At 45.1% G+C, this 17,876-nt stretch overlaps 1 protein-coding gene across 1 annotated transcript; it reads left to right on the plus strand.

The window, feature by feature from the left end:
* The first annotated feature begins 516 nt into the window (after positions 1–516).
* On the plus strand, positions 517–3,288 carry LOC130502502 (uncharacterized). The gene is made up of 2 exons (XM_056997293.1): positions 517–2,148; positions 2,211–3,288. Exons 1-2 carry the CDS (start codon positions 1,804–1,806, stop codon positions 2,778–2,780), a joined length of 915 nt encoding a protein of 304 aa, XP_056853273.1. The 5' UTR covers positions 517–1,803; the 3' UTR covers positions 2,781–3,288.
* The last annotated feature ends 14,588 nt before the right edge of the window (positions 3,289–17,876 follow it).

Consider the following 17,876-nt stretch of genomic DNA (forward strand, 5'->3'; position numbering starts at 1 on the left):
ACGATTTCTTGAAAGAATGCTCCTACTTGGATGTCGAGTCTTTCGGAAGATCTTCGATCCATTGCTGAGGCGAATGGTGTTTTAAGATAACCATCACCGTTTTATACGAAGTCTTTCTGTCCGTTGACGTCTTACGGGTTCTCCGAATCTTGGAGCAGGAAAAGGAGTTTTGTTTGCGGGATCTCGGAAAGTCGCAAAACACGGATTTCTGGCGACCCGGGGGCCTAGAACTTACGCACGAAGACTAGCCGCCCGACGACCCGAGCCAGCACGGGGCTAGCCGCCCGGCGACCACGGCCGGCACGGGCGCTAGCCGCCGGCGGCCACGGCCAGCACGGGGCTAGCCGCCCGGCGGCCACGGCCAGCACGGGCGCTAGCCGCCGGCGGCCACGGCCAGCACGGGGGCTAGCCGCCCGGCGGCCACGGCCAGCACGGGCGCTAGCCGCCGGCGGCCACGGCCAGCACGGGGGCTAGCCGCCCGGCGGCCACGGCCGCGACCGGAGTCGGCTGCTCGGTTCCTTCGGCTTGTGCGTGTTTTTGCGTTCTTTTTAGTTTTCCGTAGGTTTTTCCTCGTGTAGAAAACGTTTCTAGCCGTTGATTTCGAGATGATTAATCTCGAACTTAATATTTTCCAAGGTTTCTCGATTAACAATTAGTCTCTCGAGGTTGCTCTAACATCTTTCATGTTTTTCCGAGACTTTCGGACATCGATTTCGTCTTGACCGATTTTGACCCCAACAGTTAGCCCCCCAGCTAGCTAGGAGCCGTAGGGTTTGTAGGTCCTAGCTTGCGGTATGGTTCGTGAGGAAAGTATGGAGACGAAATCGTGTCGAAGGTCGGGGTGAATAGTCAAATCCTTGCCTATAAAGACTTGTGAATTCTTTACCATTCTTATTTCACCCAAGAATCTTAAGTTAATCTCTCTCTTGCAAATTCTCTCTCTACCTTTAAGAAAAGAATGACTTCAAGATCAAAATCCTCGAGGAGGCAGTCTCACTCGTCTTCGGATAGTTTCCATGCCGAGGAGGAAGTTCCGAAACCCGAGGTTCCAGAGATTGACAGGAGCGCGTATTGCGACGCCGTCTTCGGTTCTGATGCTCCCCTTCCCGTGATCCCGATTCCCCGGCGACCTCTGAGGGCGCGTAAGGAAACTGACTCGCCGAGCGAAGTATCCCCTGAATATCTCGGAACTCTTCGAGAGTTTTATGAGGTTCCGAAGGGAGTCATGTTTCGCATTCCTCGTGGGAATGAGAGTTCGGAGCATCCTCCGAAGGGTTACTTTACTTGCTACGAGGCGTTCCTGACGCAATGCCGACTGTGGTTCCCAATCCCTGGGGTCATTGTTCAGGCTCTCGACCGTTTCGGAATCGTAATCAGCCAGCTGAACGTGCCGGCTTTGGAAAGCTGGCTTGGCGTTGTGATTTTGAGTTACGAGTTAGGGATGGACCTTAGCCCTGCTGACTTCGAAGGGTTGTGGAACTCCAAGACGACGAGCATCAATGGAGTATACTCCATGAAGGCGAGGACCAATTTTTCGGTAATCCATGGAGTCACCTCGCACGCCAAGGATTACGTTGACCGTTTCTTTTTCGTGAGGATAGATGGAGAGTCTGTCGAGGAAGGCTTTCTCCACCTATTCCCGACGGACTGGTTGTACCAACGAGGTAAGATTGTCGCATCCCCTTTCTTAGAATCCGAAAAGCGAGTACTGAACGTGTGTGTTTTTTTTTTTTTTGTTCAGAGAACAGGTGTCTCGCGCATGTTCCTTCCGATCTTTCGACCAAGAGAGACATTTTTAGGACAATGCCTTGTTCCTGGAACTCCTTTACTCTTGACCGGATTCGAGGGGCGGTCGCGCTTCACCGATCGCGAGGCGGTACGCGGCCCTGTGTCAATGATAGATCCTACGTTTTTGCCCCTTCAAGGCGGAGGCGGAGATCTCGGAAGGATAAAGGGATTGCTTTCGAGGCCTCGTCGGGAAATGGTGAGCTGCCGAGATACGATCCTGACTTCACTACAGAGAATCAGGGTGTTCCTCCCCCGGGTGACTTCTTTGATGAACTCCCTCCGGCGTTTTCCCGTGACGAGTCTTTGGACAACGAGGAGAGGGACAAGGTGACTGCGGAGGGTGCTCGCTTGGTCAACGAGGTTTGTTTTCGAAACTTGAGTAAATCCCCTTTTCTTTTTATTTGACCTCGACTTCTTTGCAGGCCGTGAGAGTGTGGAACGCATCGATCGATGGAAGTTTCCGTACTGCCCGGCTGGCCCGTTTCAAAGCGGAGGAAACGGAAAGGGAATTCGCCAAGTATCGGTTGGAGGTGGAGGAGCAAAAACGCCGGCAAGCCGAGGTCCAGGCTCGAGCCCTCGTTCGTGCGGAAAGGAGCGGGCGGAGAAGAGCTGCCGCCGAGCTGAACCGAAGGGCCGAAATTTTCTCTACCGAATTCGAAGCGTACAAAGAGGCTCAGGACTTTGTAGGCGATTTTCGCGAGTGTCGTGGTTCGGTCGGTACTCTACACAAGATGCAGCGTGAGGGTTTCTCTCTTTCCGGCGAACTTGCCGCGATGGATGGCTCGATGAGAATATGCGCTAACGCCGAATCCTTTGTTCCTCCGATCGAAGGGAGAATTCGAGAGTTGTGGAATCCTATCCAAGTCTCGGAAGATACGGCGGATGTAGGCGCGGGTTTGAATGCAGGCGACGGGGGTGAAGAGGTCGACCAGCCCGACTCCTCGTTTGGAATATCTCTAACCGATTGTTATGCATTCGATTATAATTTGTGATAGGCCAAGTGTGGCTGTTTGTATGTATGTGTTGCGACCCTTAGGAGGTCGCGTGACTTTGTGTTTCTCGGGATTGGCCGTTGGTGGCTTTTGAATCCCTGCTATGAATGCTTTTATGAATTCTGCGTTTTGATTTATACTTTCGTCAAGTGTAGAGGGTTTGAATACGTGCAGTCACTTCGTATTCAATCTCTTTTTTTGTCGCTTGATCCGTAGGTTACTTTGTAGCGAACGTTAGGTTTGTAAGCGATAAGAGGCAAATTTTGGAATCTCGTATTCTGGATACTTATGCCTATGAGATGTCTTAGATACCAGCAAGGCCGGGTTTAGGGCAAGACCTAGGTCTACTTTCGGACTGAAGCTGTGCGATGACAAATCGGCTTTCGTTTTGCCTGTTTGCGATTTCGACCTGACTCGTACCGTTTTAGAATCTGCGAAGTGCTTATCGGCTTATATGATTCGTTTGGATACGAGTCGAGCTACTTCCTTTACGAAGAGCTAACCAAAATTTGGATTTTTTGTATAGCGCGCTATGGTATCCTTGTCGGATGCAAGAGGACTTCGTTAGAAGCCAGACTACGAATTTGATTGAGTGAAACGTTTCTATGTTTTTCCGTCGGGGCCAATCGACGGAAATGAACTTTAGAGTCGCGGACAGACTGTTTGATAGAGTTTTTTAGAGTCGCGGATGGACTGTTTGGAGGAGAATGGAGAATCAAGACTTTTCGGGAACTAACGACGTCTCGCGTTCCTCAAAGATATGATTTTCGTTTTCCGTAATGTTTATGCGTTGAGTAAGCATTTGAATTAAAGACTTTATAATGTAGAGTACATGTGAAAAGTATTTTTGCGGGAGTACAAGGATGTTTGTCCCCATCTTCCCCCCCCCCCTTTTGGTGAGGGGGATAGCTGAACTCGTCGGGTTGCGACGAGCTGCCTACGTACCTCTTGCGAGGATCAAGCCATCTCGTAGTTCTGTTTCTATCGCGGTTGCTATTACTCCACGATTTCCGGCGCCTTGACTGTTTCAGCTAAGTCGGTGGTCGCGTTGGGAGTTAGGTCATCCGTTCTTTCGGCGATGGACTCGAGGATTTTCCCGCTATCCTGAGTTGTGGCCTGTTCGGACAAATCCGAGCTGTTCTTTGCTGAGTTCTCGGAGATACTCAGATGCTTCTTAGTTCGCTTCGGGTTAGCTACTGGGGCGTTCCGATTGCTGCGCAATTTATGTTCGGCCAGGAAGCAGAGTCGCGACTGTTTTTGGCTTCCCCAGATTACCGCTGTTCCAGTCGGTGTTGGAAACTTGACGCTGAGATGGTAAGTGGACGGGACTGCCTTCATGGCGTTTATCCAAGGAGTTCCCATTATGGCGTTATAGATAGCCGGGTTATCCACTACCGCGAATTCGACGATCTTCGTGACTTCTTTAGCCATGACCGGGAGTCTGATTTTTCCGAGGGTCATGGACGTGACGCCCGAGAATCCAGTCAACGGTCTTGGTTCTGGGATGACTTCTCCGAGGGGTATGTTCATCCTCTGCAGAGTGTCGCGGAACATGATGTTGACCGTGCTTCCTGTGTCGATGAGGATGCGGCCGACTTCGAGATCCTGAATCACCAAGTCGATGACCAGAGGATCGTAGTGGGGTTTATCGAGTCCGGCCGTATCCTGTTCCTCGAAGATGATTGCGTGATTGGGAACGTCGTCCTCTGGACACCATCCGGGGCTTGTTTCGGCCCTCCGTCCGTAGGCTTTGATCGACGAAACGGAGTCCTGGTAAAAATGCGATCCTCCGATGATCATGTTGATCCTTTGGCGGTTGTTGTTGTTTCCTTCGCCGTCTTGTCTCCGTCCGCGTTTTTCGCCCGATTGAGTTCCAGGAGCGTTATTCTCGGGATTGGCTCCGTCGGTCTTCGGCGGACGGTCAGAATCTAGGAGCAGGTCTTTCACGCTCCTGACCGTTGCTAGTTCGCCGGCAAGCAGCTTCGTAATGAGTCTAGCGCCGAGGACTTTGCAGTTGGCGGTGGAGTGACCTCTCGTCTGATGGAACTCGCAGCTGGAATTGTCCTTGTACGAGTTCCGCGTCCAAGTGTTTCCGGCGGTCCTTCCTTGTTCGGAATTGACGGCGTAGTTATGTTCGCCTTGGACGTCTTCCCCTTCGTGATGGACGTACTTGTCGTTACGAGAGGTTTTCTTCTTGCCGGACGCTTTCTGCGGTCCATGCTTTTGCGCTAGGACTTTCATCTCTTCTTCCATGATGATGAAATCCGTCGCCTTGTGGAGAGTGTCCTGGATGGTGCGTGGCCTCTCCAAAGAAATCCACTTTCGGAATTTCGATTTGTACCAGAGGTTTTTTCTCAGGGCGTCGATGGCGACTCTGTCGCTGAGGCCTGTTACCCTGGACATCACGAGTTTGAACCTCCTTATGTAGTCGCGGAGCGGTTCATCTTCCTTTTGAATTAGACTCCAAAGGTCTACGTCGGAAGTTTCCCTGTCCATGAACATGGAGAATTGCTTCAGAAAGCTGAAGCAAGCTAGCGGAAACTTCCGATGGAGTTTCTTTTCAAGTGTCAGAACCACTCGAGCGCAGCACCTCTGAGGTTCTCGACGAATAGGAGACAGCAGCCGACGTCCTTTTCCCGCTCCGGAAGTTTAGACCTCGCCATCGCAATCTGGAAGGACTGCAGATGTGCCTTCGGATCTGTGGTTCCGTCGTAGGTGGGAAGCTTTATTTTCTCGGGATCTGAGACTCGTGCGTCCGTGATTCGAGAGGTGAACGGAGTCTTTCTCGATTCCTCGAGGAGCAGGTCGATCTCGGGGCAGTGCTGGTTGCGTGGTGAATCTGCGATTTTACCGCTTTCACCTCGGCTGCAGTTTTTGCGATGTACTCGCGCAAATCATAGATCTCGTTGGCGCCGTTCGCGCTCCTTTGTCTACGTTGGCTGCGATAGGCCCGAGTCTGGTCTTCAGCCAACCTCTCTTGCTCTGACCAGTAGAGATCTTCTTCCTCTTCTGTCATGGGTTTTTCGAAGGCTGCCGCCAGTCGAGCTGACTGACTTCGGGTCCTTTTGTGGTGGATGTCGGCGTCTTCGTCGGACGGATCCAATCGATCGCTGATATCCAGATTGATTCTTTCGACGTCGTCTCCTTCGTTTCCCCTTGCGGGAGATGAGAGGTTATCCGTCGTTTTCTTCTGCCCCGCCGGAGTGGTATCGTCAGGGATGAGTTCCTGGGATTTTCTCGGGGCATCTTTTTTGGTCTCCGGCAGTTCCGAAGTCGAGCCTCCTGACACGCCTCACCTTGGTGGATCCGCGCGGGAGTTTGCTTTTCGCTGTTAAGGTATTGACCTGTTTAGCGAGTGAAGCCATTAGTTTTTCTTGTTCTTCCGACCGTTTCTGGGCGGTGGCGAACAGTTCCTTCACTTGGTCCAGCATCGCGGTGTTTGCCTCGGCAGTGACCGTCGATACGTTTCCGGCAGGAGTCTTCTCAGCGTTGGCATCGACGGCTGGTCTGTCGTGCGTTTGCTTGTCTTTTCCGCGTCAGCAGACATGCTTAACTGGGCGTGCGTAGTTGCGAGAAAGATAAATCCGTGTATCCCCTCCTTCTAGCGCCAAACTGTGGGAACCGAAATTCGCACTGTCGATTTTAGTTAAATTTGAACGTAGGAAAACTAAGTTGACCTAGTTTTCCCCGAGGATCCCGGCTATCTGCTGGGCCACGCACGACGAAGTTAATACAAGTCTAGTTAGGGAATAAATGCGTAAAATAAAGAGAGCAAAAGAAAGAATCTTATTTCCGAATTCGCGGAGAGCGTTTGAACAACAGGTCGAGAACCTAGTTGAGTCGCAGCTCGCTAAAAAGGAAATAAAAGCCTAAGTTCTAAGTTGCTCTAGAGTCGTTTATTTCTTCTGATTTCGGATCCCCCTTCCTCTGCTCCTAGCCTTGCTTATATACTCCCATATGACGGTCTATTCTTGATGGGCTGAGTCTGCCGCGAGCTGGGCTTTTTCCATTTTTGTTGGCCTTCGTGTTTATCGGGAAAGTTGACATTTATCCTTTCGAAAATTTGACATTTATCCTTTCGGAAGTTTAACATTTATCTTGTTATGTGAAGATAATTGTAAACCGTCGTGTCTATCTTTTAGAAAATCGTAAATGGGCCGTCCGATCGGGTTGGTCCCTTTCGGGCCGTCTTCCGAACTTCCGTTGCTTTCTACGATTTCTTTGAAAGAATGCTCCTACTCAGATGTCGAGTCTTTCGGAATATCTTCGATCCATTGCTGAGGCGAATGGTGTTTTAAGATAACCATCACCGTTTTATACGAAGTCTTTTTGTCCGTTGACGTCTTACGGGTTCTCTGAAATCTTGGAGCAGGAAAAGGAGTTTTGTTTGCGGGATCTCGGAAAGTCGCAAAACACGGATTTCTGGCGACCTGGGGGCCTAGAACTTACGCACGAAGACTAGCCGCCCGACGTCCCGAGCCAACACGGGGCTAGCCGCCTGGCGACCACGGCCAGCACGGGCGCTAGCCGCCGGCAGCCACGGCCAGCACGGGGGCTAGCCGCCCGGCGACCACGGCCAGCACGGGCGCTAGCCGGCGGCGGCCACGGCCAGCACGGTGCGACCACGGCCAGCACGGGGCTAGCCGCCCGTCGACCACGGCCAGCACGGGCGCTAGCCGCCGGCGACCACGGCCAGCACGGGGCTAGCCGCCCGGCGGCCACGGCCAGCACGGGGGCTAGCCGCCGGCGGCCACGGCCAGCACGGGCGCTAGCCGCCGGCGGTCACTGCCAGTGCGGGGGCTAGCCGCCCGGCGGCCACGGCCGCGACCGGAGTCGGCTGCTCGTTCCTTCGGCTTGTGCGTGTTTTTGCGTTCTTAGTTTTCCGTAGGTTTTTCCTCGTGTAGAAAATGTTTCTAGCCGTTGATTTCGAGATGATTAATCTCGAACTTAATATTTTTCCAAGGTTTCTCGATTAACAATTAGTCTCTCGAGGTTGCTCTAATATCTTTCGTGTTTTTCCGAGACTTTCGGACATCGATTTCGTCTTGACCGATTTTGACCCCAACAAGGATAAGGGAAAAACACCAGCTACAAGAACCAGAGATGTTAAGTGCTTCAAGTGTCATGGTATGGGACACTACGCCAATGAGTGCATCAACAAAAAGGTCATGATCATACCATACAATGGTGAGGTGATCTCTGAAGAAGAAAAGAATGATGAGCAGGAAGAAGAAACCCTAGACTACCCAGTTCGTGGACAGCTCTTGGTCACAAGGAGGTCTCTTCAAATGCAATCTCAACCAGACGACCATGACCAAAGGGAGAATCTCTTCCACACTCGTTGTACTATCTATGATAAAGTCTGTAGTTTGATTATAGACGGTGGGAGCTGTACTAATGTTGCTAGTGAGACTCTTGTAGAAAAGCTTGGGTTGAAAACAGGAAAGCATCCTAGACCATATGCTCTCCAATGGTTGAATGAAGATGGAGTCAAGTTGATGGTCACGGAGCAAGTAATGGTTCCTATAACCATTGGTAGATACCAAGATGAGATTGTGTGTGACGTTTTGCCAATGGATTCAAGTCATATCCTGCTAGGAAGGCCGTGGCAATATGATAAAAGAGCTATCCACGATGACTTCACCAATCGCCATTCTTTCACTCACCGAGACAAAAATATTGTTCTTGCACCTCTGTCTCCACAAGAAGTTCACCATGACCAGGTACAGCTTAAGCTCAAACGAGAAGAAGCTAGAAACAAAGAGCAATCAACTGGTGGAAAGCAAGCAAAAGGTATTCTTCTAACTGCTAAGTCTAGTGACATGAGGAAAGCGGTTCACTTGGATCAATCTATGCTCTTGTTTGTTTTCAAAGGTGCCTTACTAACTTCTTCTGACATTGCACCGGAGCTACCGAATGGTTTTGAGTTTATCTTACAGGACTATGGAGACGTTTTCCCAGAGGAAAATCCAGCAGGGTTGCCTCCTATTCGTGGGATTGAGCACCCAATTGATCTGGTTCCAGGCGCTTCACTTCCAAATAGACCCGCATACAGAACCAACCCTGATGAAACCAAGGAACTCCAAAGACAAGTTGATGAACTGATGGAAAAGGGGCACATCCGAGAGAGCATGAGTCCTTGTGCTGTTCCTGTGCTATTGGTACCAAAGAAAGATGGGAGCTGGCGCATGTGTGTTGATTGCAGAGCCATCAACAACATCACGGTAAAGTATAGACATCCTATCCCTAGACTTGATGATATGTTAGATGAACTACATGGTTCTTGCGTGTTCTCTAAGATAGATCTAAAAAGTGGTTATCATCAGATTAGGATGAAAGAAGGAGATGAATGGAAAACTGCATTCAAAACTAAACATGGCTTATATGAATGGCTTGTTATGCCATTTGGGCTCACCAATGCACCTAGTACATTCATGAGATTAATGAACCATGTCTTGAGAGCATTCATAGGACATTTTGTTGTAGTTTATTTTGATGATATCTTGATCTACAGCAAAAGTGAAGAAGAGCATAAGCAGCATCTGAAATCTGTTCTTGACGTGCTTAGAAAGGAATCTCTGTTTGCTAATTTTAAAAAGTGCTCTTTTGGAACAGATAACCTTGTCTTCTTAGGTTTTGTTGTTACAGCACAGGGGATTAAAGTTGATGAAGAAAAGGTAAAAGCAATCAGAGAATGGCCTAGTCCAACAAGCATAAGTGAAGTGAGAAGTTTCCATGGATTGGCTGGGTTCTATAGACGATTTGTTAAAGACTTTAGCACCATTGCTGCACCTCTCACAGAAGTTATCAAGAAAAGCGTGGGGTTTCAATGGAGAGAAGAGCAAGAGGAGGCTTTCCAAACCTTGAAAGGGAAGTTGACTAATGCTCCTTTGTTAGCACTGCCTGATTTTTCAAAAACTTTTGAAATAGAATGTGATGCTTCTGGTGTGGGAATTGGGGCTGTTTTGATGCAGGAAAAGAGACCAATTGCTTACTTCAGTGAGAAACTTGGAGGAGCCATGGCAAACTACCCTACTTATGATAAGGAGCTGTACGCTTTGATCAGGGCCCTGGAGACTTGGCAGCATTACCTTTGGCCAAAAGAATTTGTGATCCATACTGATCATGAGTCACTCAAGCACCTAAAGGGCCAACACAAACTCAACAAGAGGCACGCCAGATGGGTAGAATTTCTCGAAACCTTTCCTTATGTGATTCATTACAAGCAAGGAAAAGAAAACATTGTTGCTGATGCTTTATCTCGAAGATACACTTTGCTAGCAACAATGGAAACCAAACTTTTAGGTTTTGAGCAGATTAAGTCTTACTATGCTGATGATCCTGAGTTTTGTGATGTCTATAAGGAGTGTGAAAAGCATACTAGTGGCGAGTACTATTTAGCTGATGGGTTTCTTTTCAAGGGAAACCGTTTGTGTGTTCCTAATTGTTCTTTGAGAGAGATGTATGTCAGGGAAGCTCATTGTGGAGGTCTAATGGGGCATTTTGGAATCGCAAAAACATACAGCACTCTGAAGGAACACTTCTACTGGCCGAACATGAAAAAAATTGTAGAAAAGATTTGCAAAAGATGTGTAACCTGTGTTCAAGCCAAAGCCACAGCTCGTTCCCAAGGTTTGTATACTCCTCTTCCTGTTCCTGTTGCACCTTGGATAGATATCTCCATGGACTTTGTGTTAGGTTTGCCTAGAACTAAAAGAGGACGTGATTCAATCTTTGTTGTGGTAGATAGGTTTTCAAAAATGGCTCATTTCATACCTGGTCATCAAACTGACAATGCTCTAGTTGTTGCTGATCTATTTTTTAGAGAGGTTGTGCGTCTGCATGGAATGCCTAGAACCATTGTTTCTGATAGAGATACTAAGTTCTTGAGTCACTTCTGGAAAACTTTGTGGTCTAAGCTAGGAACTAAACTCTTGTTTTCTACTACTTGTCATCCTCAAACTGATGGACAGACTGAAGTAGTAAATAGATCCTTGTCCACTCTCTTGCGCACTGTCGTTAAAAAGAATCTTAGGACTTGGGAAGATTGCTTACCACATGTTGAATTTGCTTACAATCATTCCATTCATAGAGCCACTAAGTTCTCTCCTTTTCAAATCGTGTATGGTTTCAATCCTTTGACTCCTTTGGACTTGTTGCCTTTACCTCTCAGTGAACAAACTAATCTTGATGGCAAGGCCAAGGCCGAGTATGTTGCTTCTTTGCATGAGCAGGTTAAGAAGAACATTGAAGAAAGAACCAAGGAGTATGAGAAGTTTGCAAACAAAGGAAGACGTGAGCTAGTCTTGGAACCAGGAGATTTGGTGTGGATACATCTAAGGAAAGAGAGGTTTCCTGCCGAGAGAAAGTCTAAGCTAATGCCTAGGACTGATGGACCATTCCGGGTTGAAAGGAAGATCAACAACAATGCTTATCAGATTGATCTTCAAGGGAAGTATACTGTGAGCTCTACTTTTAATGTAGCTGATCTAATCCCTTATGTTGCAGATGGTTCGGATTTGAGGACAAATCCTTTCAAAGGAGGAGGGCATGATGCAACCAGGCTTGAACCAGATAAAGACTTGGCGCATAAGGAGCTAAACCAGCTAACTGATTCTGATGAGGAGCTGAATGTAGCTGATCAGGAGACAAGAGAGTTGAACCAGCTAGATGTTACTGATGAGGAAACACTTGAGAAGGAATCAGATGGCGAATTGGAGCTGGTTGACACAAGGAGACCCATTCACATTCAGGAAGCCCAAGAAAGCCCATTCGCTTATCCTAAGGGGCCAATCACTCGATCACAAACCAGAAAGATGGAGCAAGCAATTGTTGGTTTGATTAACTTCAAACCAGAACCAGAATCTAATCAAGACCAAGACCAAACCGAAGTCAAGATGTTCAACTACGTAGTCTTTGGTCTTACTTAGCTTTCATATTTCTTTTTCGAAAACTACAAGTTTGAAGTCTTTGTTTTACTTCCCAATGTCGTGTTCTTTGTTCTACAAATACTCTGTTTCGATTTCTAATAAGATTCATTCACTCTTTTTATACAAAAATCTCTAAAACTGTGAATCCTTTGTTCATCACTGAACATTGTCTGCTTAGGAGTCAAACCCTTAGCACCTTTGCTTCTAGATCACGTCTGAGCGGTGACCTGCTCGATCTGAAGCTAATTCAAAACAAGTGTTTGATCTCCTCATCGATCTCACACTGAAGAACACCTTCCATCTCTACCTTCTTCCACAATCCATCACCCATCTATCCATTCAATCCAAAGGAACCATTGATCTATCCTTCCCAAAAGAAACGACAAACCAAATCACCCTCAAGATCTATCAAGGGTTTCATTACATATGTCCGAACATGCTAATCTGGAATCATCTGGATAGAAGGTGGGATATCTTCTTGCTCACAACACTTATGAGATTTATTCAACTTCCTGGTTATTCTCCACTGATTAGTGGTTCCAGAGAAAGCTTCTTAGATCGTGGTTCATCTGGTTTGATAAGAATCATGAAGATAATGGCATATGTCCGAACAGGTAATCTGGAATCATCTGGATAGAAGGTGGGATATCTTCTTGCTCACAACACTTATGAGATTTATTCAACTTCCTGGTTATTCTCCACTGATTAGTGGTTCCAAATAAAGCTTCTTAGATCGTGGTTCATCCTGGTTTGATAAGAATCATGAAGATATTGCCATATGTCCGAACAGGCTAATCTGGAATCATCTGGATAGAAAGTGGGATATCTTCTTACTCACAACTCCTATGAGATTTATTCAACTTCCTGGTTATTCTCCACTGATTAGTGGTTCCAAATCAAGCTTCTTAGATATTGGTTCATCCTGGTTTGATAAGAATCATGAAGATATTGCCATATGTCCGAACAGGCTAATCTGGAATCATCTGGATAGAAAGTGGGATATCTTCTTACTCACAACTCCTATGAGATTTATTCAACTTCCTGGTTATTCTCCACTGATTAGTGGTTCCAAATAAAGCTTCTTAGATCGTGGTTCATCCTGGTTTGATAAGAATCATGAAGATATTGCCATATGTCCGAACAGGCTAATCTGGAATCATCTGGATAGAAGGTGGGATATCTTCTTGCTCACAACACTTATGAGATTTATTCAACTTCCTGGTTATTCTCCACTGATTAGTGGTTCCAAATAAAGCTTCTTAGATCGTGGTTCATCCTGGTTTGATAAGAATCATGAAGATATTGCCATATGTCCGAACAGGCTAATCTGGAATCATCTGGATAGAAAGTGGGATATCTTCTTACTCACAACTCCTATGAGATTTATTCAACTTCCTGGTTATTCTCCACTGATTAGTGGTTCCAAATAAAGCTTCTTAGATATTGGTTCATCCTGGTTTGATAAGAATCATGAAGATATTGCCATATGTCCGAACAGGCTAATCTGGAATCATCTGGATAGAAAGTGGGATATCTTCTTACTCACAACTCCTATGAGATTTATTCAACTTCCTGGTTATTCTCCACTGATTAGTGGTTCCAAATAAAGCTTCTTAGATCGTGGTTCATCCTGGTTTGATAAGAATCATGAAGATAATGGCATATGTCCGAACAGGCTAATCTGGAATCATCTGGATAGAAGGTGGGATATCTTCTTGCTCACAACACTTATGAGATTTATTCAACTTCCTGGTTATTCTCCACTGATTAGTGGTTCCAAATAAAGCTTCTTAGATCGTGGTTCATCCTGGTTTGATAAGAATCATGAAGATAATGGCATATGTCCGAACAGGCTAATCTGGAATCATCTGGATAGAAGGTGGGATATCTTCTTGCTCACAACACTATGAGATTTATTCAACTTCCTGGTTATTCTCCACTGATTAGTGGTTCCAAATAAAGCTTCTTAGATCGTGGTTCATCCTGGTTTGATAAGAATCATGAAGATATTGCCATATGTCCGAACAGGCTAATCTGGAATCATCTGGATAGAAAGTGGGATATCTTCTTACTCACAACTCCTATGAGATTTATTCAACTTCCTGGTTATTCTCCACTGATTAGTGGTTCCAAATAAAGCTTCTTAGATCGTGGTTCATCCTGGTTTGATAAGAATCATGAAGATATTGCCATATGTCCGAACAGGCTAATCTGGAATCATCTGGATAGAAAGTGGGATATCTTCTTACTCACAACTCCTATGAGATTTATTCAACTTCCTGGTTATTCTCCACTGATTAGTGGTTCCAAATAAAGCTTCTTAGATCGTGGTTCATCCTGGTTTGATAAGAATCATGAAGATATTGCCATATGTCCGAACAGGCTAATCTGGAATCATCTGGATAGAAAGTGGGATATCTTCTTACTCACAACTCCTATGAGATTTATTCAACTTCCTGGTTATTCTCCACTGATTAGTGGTTCCAAATAAAGCTTCTTAGATCGTGGTTCATCCTGGTTTGATAAGAATCATGAAGATAATGGCATATGTCCGAACAGGCTAATCTGGAATCATCTGGATAGAAGGTGGGATATCTTCTTGCTCACAACACTTATGAGATTTATTCAACTTCCTGGTTATTCTCCACTGATTAGTGGTTCCAAATAAAGCTTCTTAGATCGTGGTTCATCCTGGTTTGATAAGAATCATGAAGATATTGCCATATGTCCGAACAGGCTAATCTGGAATCATCTGGATAGAAAGTGGGATATCTTCTTACTCACAACTCTTATGAGATTTATTCAACTTCCTGGTTATTCTCCACTGATTAGTGGTTCCAAATAAAGCTTCTTAGATCGTGGTTCATCCTGGTTTGATAAGAATCATGAAGATATTGCCATATGTCCGAACAGGCTAATCTGGAATCATCTGGATAGAAAGTGGGATATCTTCTTACTCACAACTCCTATGAGATTTATTCAACTTCCTGGTTATTCTCCACTGATTAGTGGTTCCAAATAAAGCTTCTTAGATCGTGGTTCATCCTGGTTTGATAAGAATCATGAAGATAATGGCATATGTCCGAACAGGCTAATCTGGAATCATCTGGATAGAAGGTGGGATATCTTCTTGCTCACAACACTTATGAGATTTATTCAACTTCCTGGTTATTCTCCACTGATTAGTGGTTCCAAATAAAGCTTCTTAGATCGTGGTTCATCCTGGTTTGATAAGAATCATGAAGATAATGGCATATGAAGGCTAATCTGGAATCATCTGGATAGAAAGTGGGATATCTTCTTACTCACAACTCCTATGAGATTTATTCAACTTCCTGGTTATTCTCCACTGATTAGTGGTTCCAAATAAAGCTTCTTATCATCCTGGTTTGATAAGAATCATGAAGATATGGCATATGTCCGAACAGGCTAATCTGGAATCATCTGGATAGAAGGTGGGATATCTTCTTGCTCACAACACTTATGAGATTTATTCAACTTCCTGGTTATTCTCCACTGATTAGTGGTTCCAAATAAAGCTTCTTAGATCGTGGTTCATCCTGGTTTGATAAGAATCATGAAGATAATGGCATAGACAGGCTAATCTGGAATCATCTGGATAGAAGGTGGGATATCTTCTTGCTCACAACACTTATGAGATTTATTCAACTTCCTGGTTATTCTCCACTGATTAGTGGTTCCAAATAAAGCTTCTTAGATCGTGGTTCATCCTGGTTTGATAAGAATCATGAAGATATTGCCATATGTCCGAACAGGCTAATCTGGAATCATCTGGATAGAAGGTGGGATATCTTCTTACTCACAACACTTATGAGATTTATTCAACTTCCTGGTTATTCTCCACTGATTAGTGGTTCCAAATAAAGCTTCTTAGATCGTGGTTCATCCTGGTTTGATAAGAATCATGAAGATAATGGCATATGTCCGAACAGGCTAATCTGGAATCATCTGGATAGAAGGTGGGATATCTTCTTGCTCACAACACTTATGAGATTTATTCAACTTCCTGGTTATTCTCCACTGATTAGTGGTTCCAAATAAAGCTTCTTAGATCGTGGTTCATCCTGGTTTGATAAGAATCATGAAGATATTGCCATATGTCCGAACAGGCTAATCTGGAATCATCTGGATAGAAAGTGGGATATCTTCTTACTCACAACTCCTATGAGATTTATTCAACTTCCTGGTTATTCTCCACTGATTAGTGGTTCCAAATAAAGCTTCTTAGATCGTGGTTCATCCTGGTTTGATAAGAATCATGAAGATAATGGCATATGTCCGAACAGGCTAATCTGGAATCATCTGGATAGAAGTGGGATATCTTCTTACTCACAACACTTATGAGATTTATTCAACTTCCTGGTTATTCTCCACTGATTAGTGGTTCCAAATAAAGCTTCTTAGATCGTGGTTCATCCTGGTTTGATAAGAATCATGAAGATAATGGCATATGTCCGAACAGGCTAATCTGGAATCATCTGGATAGAAGGTGGGATATCTTCTTGCTCACAACACTTATGAGATTTATTCAACTTCCTGGTTATTCTCCACTGATTAGTGGTTCCAAATAAAGCTTCTTAGATCGTGGTTCATCCTGTGTTGATAAGAATCATGAAGATAATGGCATAGAAGGCTGAATCTGGAATCATCTGGATAGAAGGTGGGATATCTTCTTGCTCACAACACTTATGAGATTTATTCAACTTCCTGGTTATTCTCCACTGATTAGTGGTTCCAAATAAAGCTTCTTAGATCGTGGTTCATCCTGGTTTGATAAGAATCATGAAGATATTGCCATATGTCCGAACAGGCTAATCTGGAATCATCTGGATAGAAAGTGGGATATCTTCTTACTCACAACTCCTATGAGATTTATTCAACTTCCTGGTTATTCTCCACTGATTAGTGGTTCCAAATAAAGCTTCTTAGATCGTGGTTTATCCGGTTTGATAAGAATCATGAAGATAATGGCATATGTCCGAACAAGCTAATCTGGAATCATCTGGATAGAAGGTGGGATATCTTCTTGCTCACAACACTTATGAGATTTATTCAACTTCCTGGTTATTTTCCACTGATTAGTGGTTCCAAATAAAGCTTCTTAGATCGTGGTTCATCCTGGTTTGATAAGAATCATGAAGATATTGCCTGATGCAAACCTAGCTAAACAAGGAGCCAATGCGGAGCATGAGGAGCTGATTCAGCTGAGTGATACTGAAGAGGAGACAAGTGAGCTAGATGTTGCTGAAGAGGAGACAAGTGAGCTAGATGTTGCTGAAGAGGAGACAAGTGAGCTAGATGTTGCTGAAGAGGAGACAAGTAAAGAACACGACAACCATGATCTCATAACCAAGTTAGGCTCGGTTACAAGATCACAAACCAGGAGATTGAAGAATGCAATTTCGATGTTGGTTTATTCTAAACCAGAACCAACTTCGATGGAGAATCAAGTCAAGGAATTCTTCAATTACTCAGTCTTCGAGATTGCCTAGTTCTAAGTGTTTTCTTCTTAGTTTCACACAAGTCTTGTTGCAAGTTTCCACATTCTTTCTTTGTCATTGTTCTACATAAACCGTGAGAATCCAAAGTATGATTCATTCACTTTTTCAATAAAAATCTTTCCTTTGTTTTTGTGAATTCTTTGTTCAGTTTCTGAACACTGTTTGCCTAGGAGTTGATTCTCTGCAAGGCTTTGGCTTGAGATCATTGTTTGTGGGCGTGATACTCACGATCTCTAGCACATCTACACAAGTGTTTGATCTCTCCATCGATCTACACTGAAGTTCATCACCATATCTATCTCAATCCATCAACCATCTCACCATCTTTCAAGGAGACAATACCATCCTTGTTCTAATCCGCAAAACACAACCCATATCACCCTCAGATCCATCAAAAAGGGATTCAAAACCAACAAGGGTTTCATTAAGTGGTATCAGAGCAGATTGAGGGCTTTTGATTCAGGGTTTGTACTCGATTTTCTTCTTCTCTTTGGGAACCTCTTTGATCATTTTGTTTCTGTGAATCTATCCTTTTTCTTCTCTATCTATCTAAAAGTGCGAGGGGGCCGACCAGTATAAAAAAAAAAAGAAAGATCAAAGTATCTAGGGCTGAAGAGAAATCCAGCCAGACTGAAGAGAAATCC

Source organism: Raphanus sativus, unplaced genomic scaffold (genome assembly GCF_000801105.2).
Source record: "Raphanus sativus cultivar WK10039 unplaced genomic scaffold, ASM80110v3 Scaffold0584, whole genome shotgun sequence".
Taxonomy (NCBI): domain Eukaryota; kingdom Viridiplantae; phylum Streptophyta; class Magnoliopsida; order Brassicales; family Brassicaceae; genus Raphanus; species Raphanus sativus.

What these genes read in the sequence shown, in the direction of transcription:
- LOC130502502 (XM_056997293.1), top strand. Translation starts at nt 1,804, where the DNA reads ATGCCTTGTTCCTGGAACTCCTTTACTCTTGACCGGATTCGAGGGGCG. An exon ending in GTGCTCGCTTGGTCAACGAG is followed by an intron (nt 2,149 to 2,210) that starts GTTTGTTTTCGA and finishes ACTTCTTTGCAG; the next exon opens with GCCGTGAGAGTGTGGAACGC.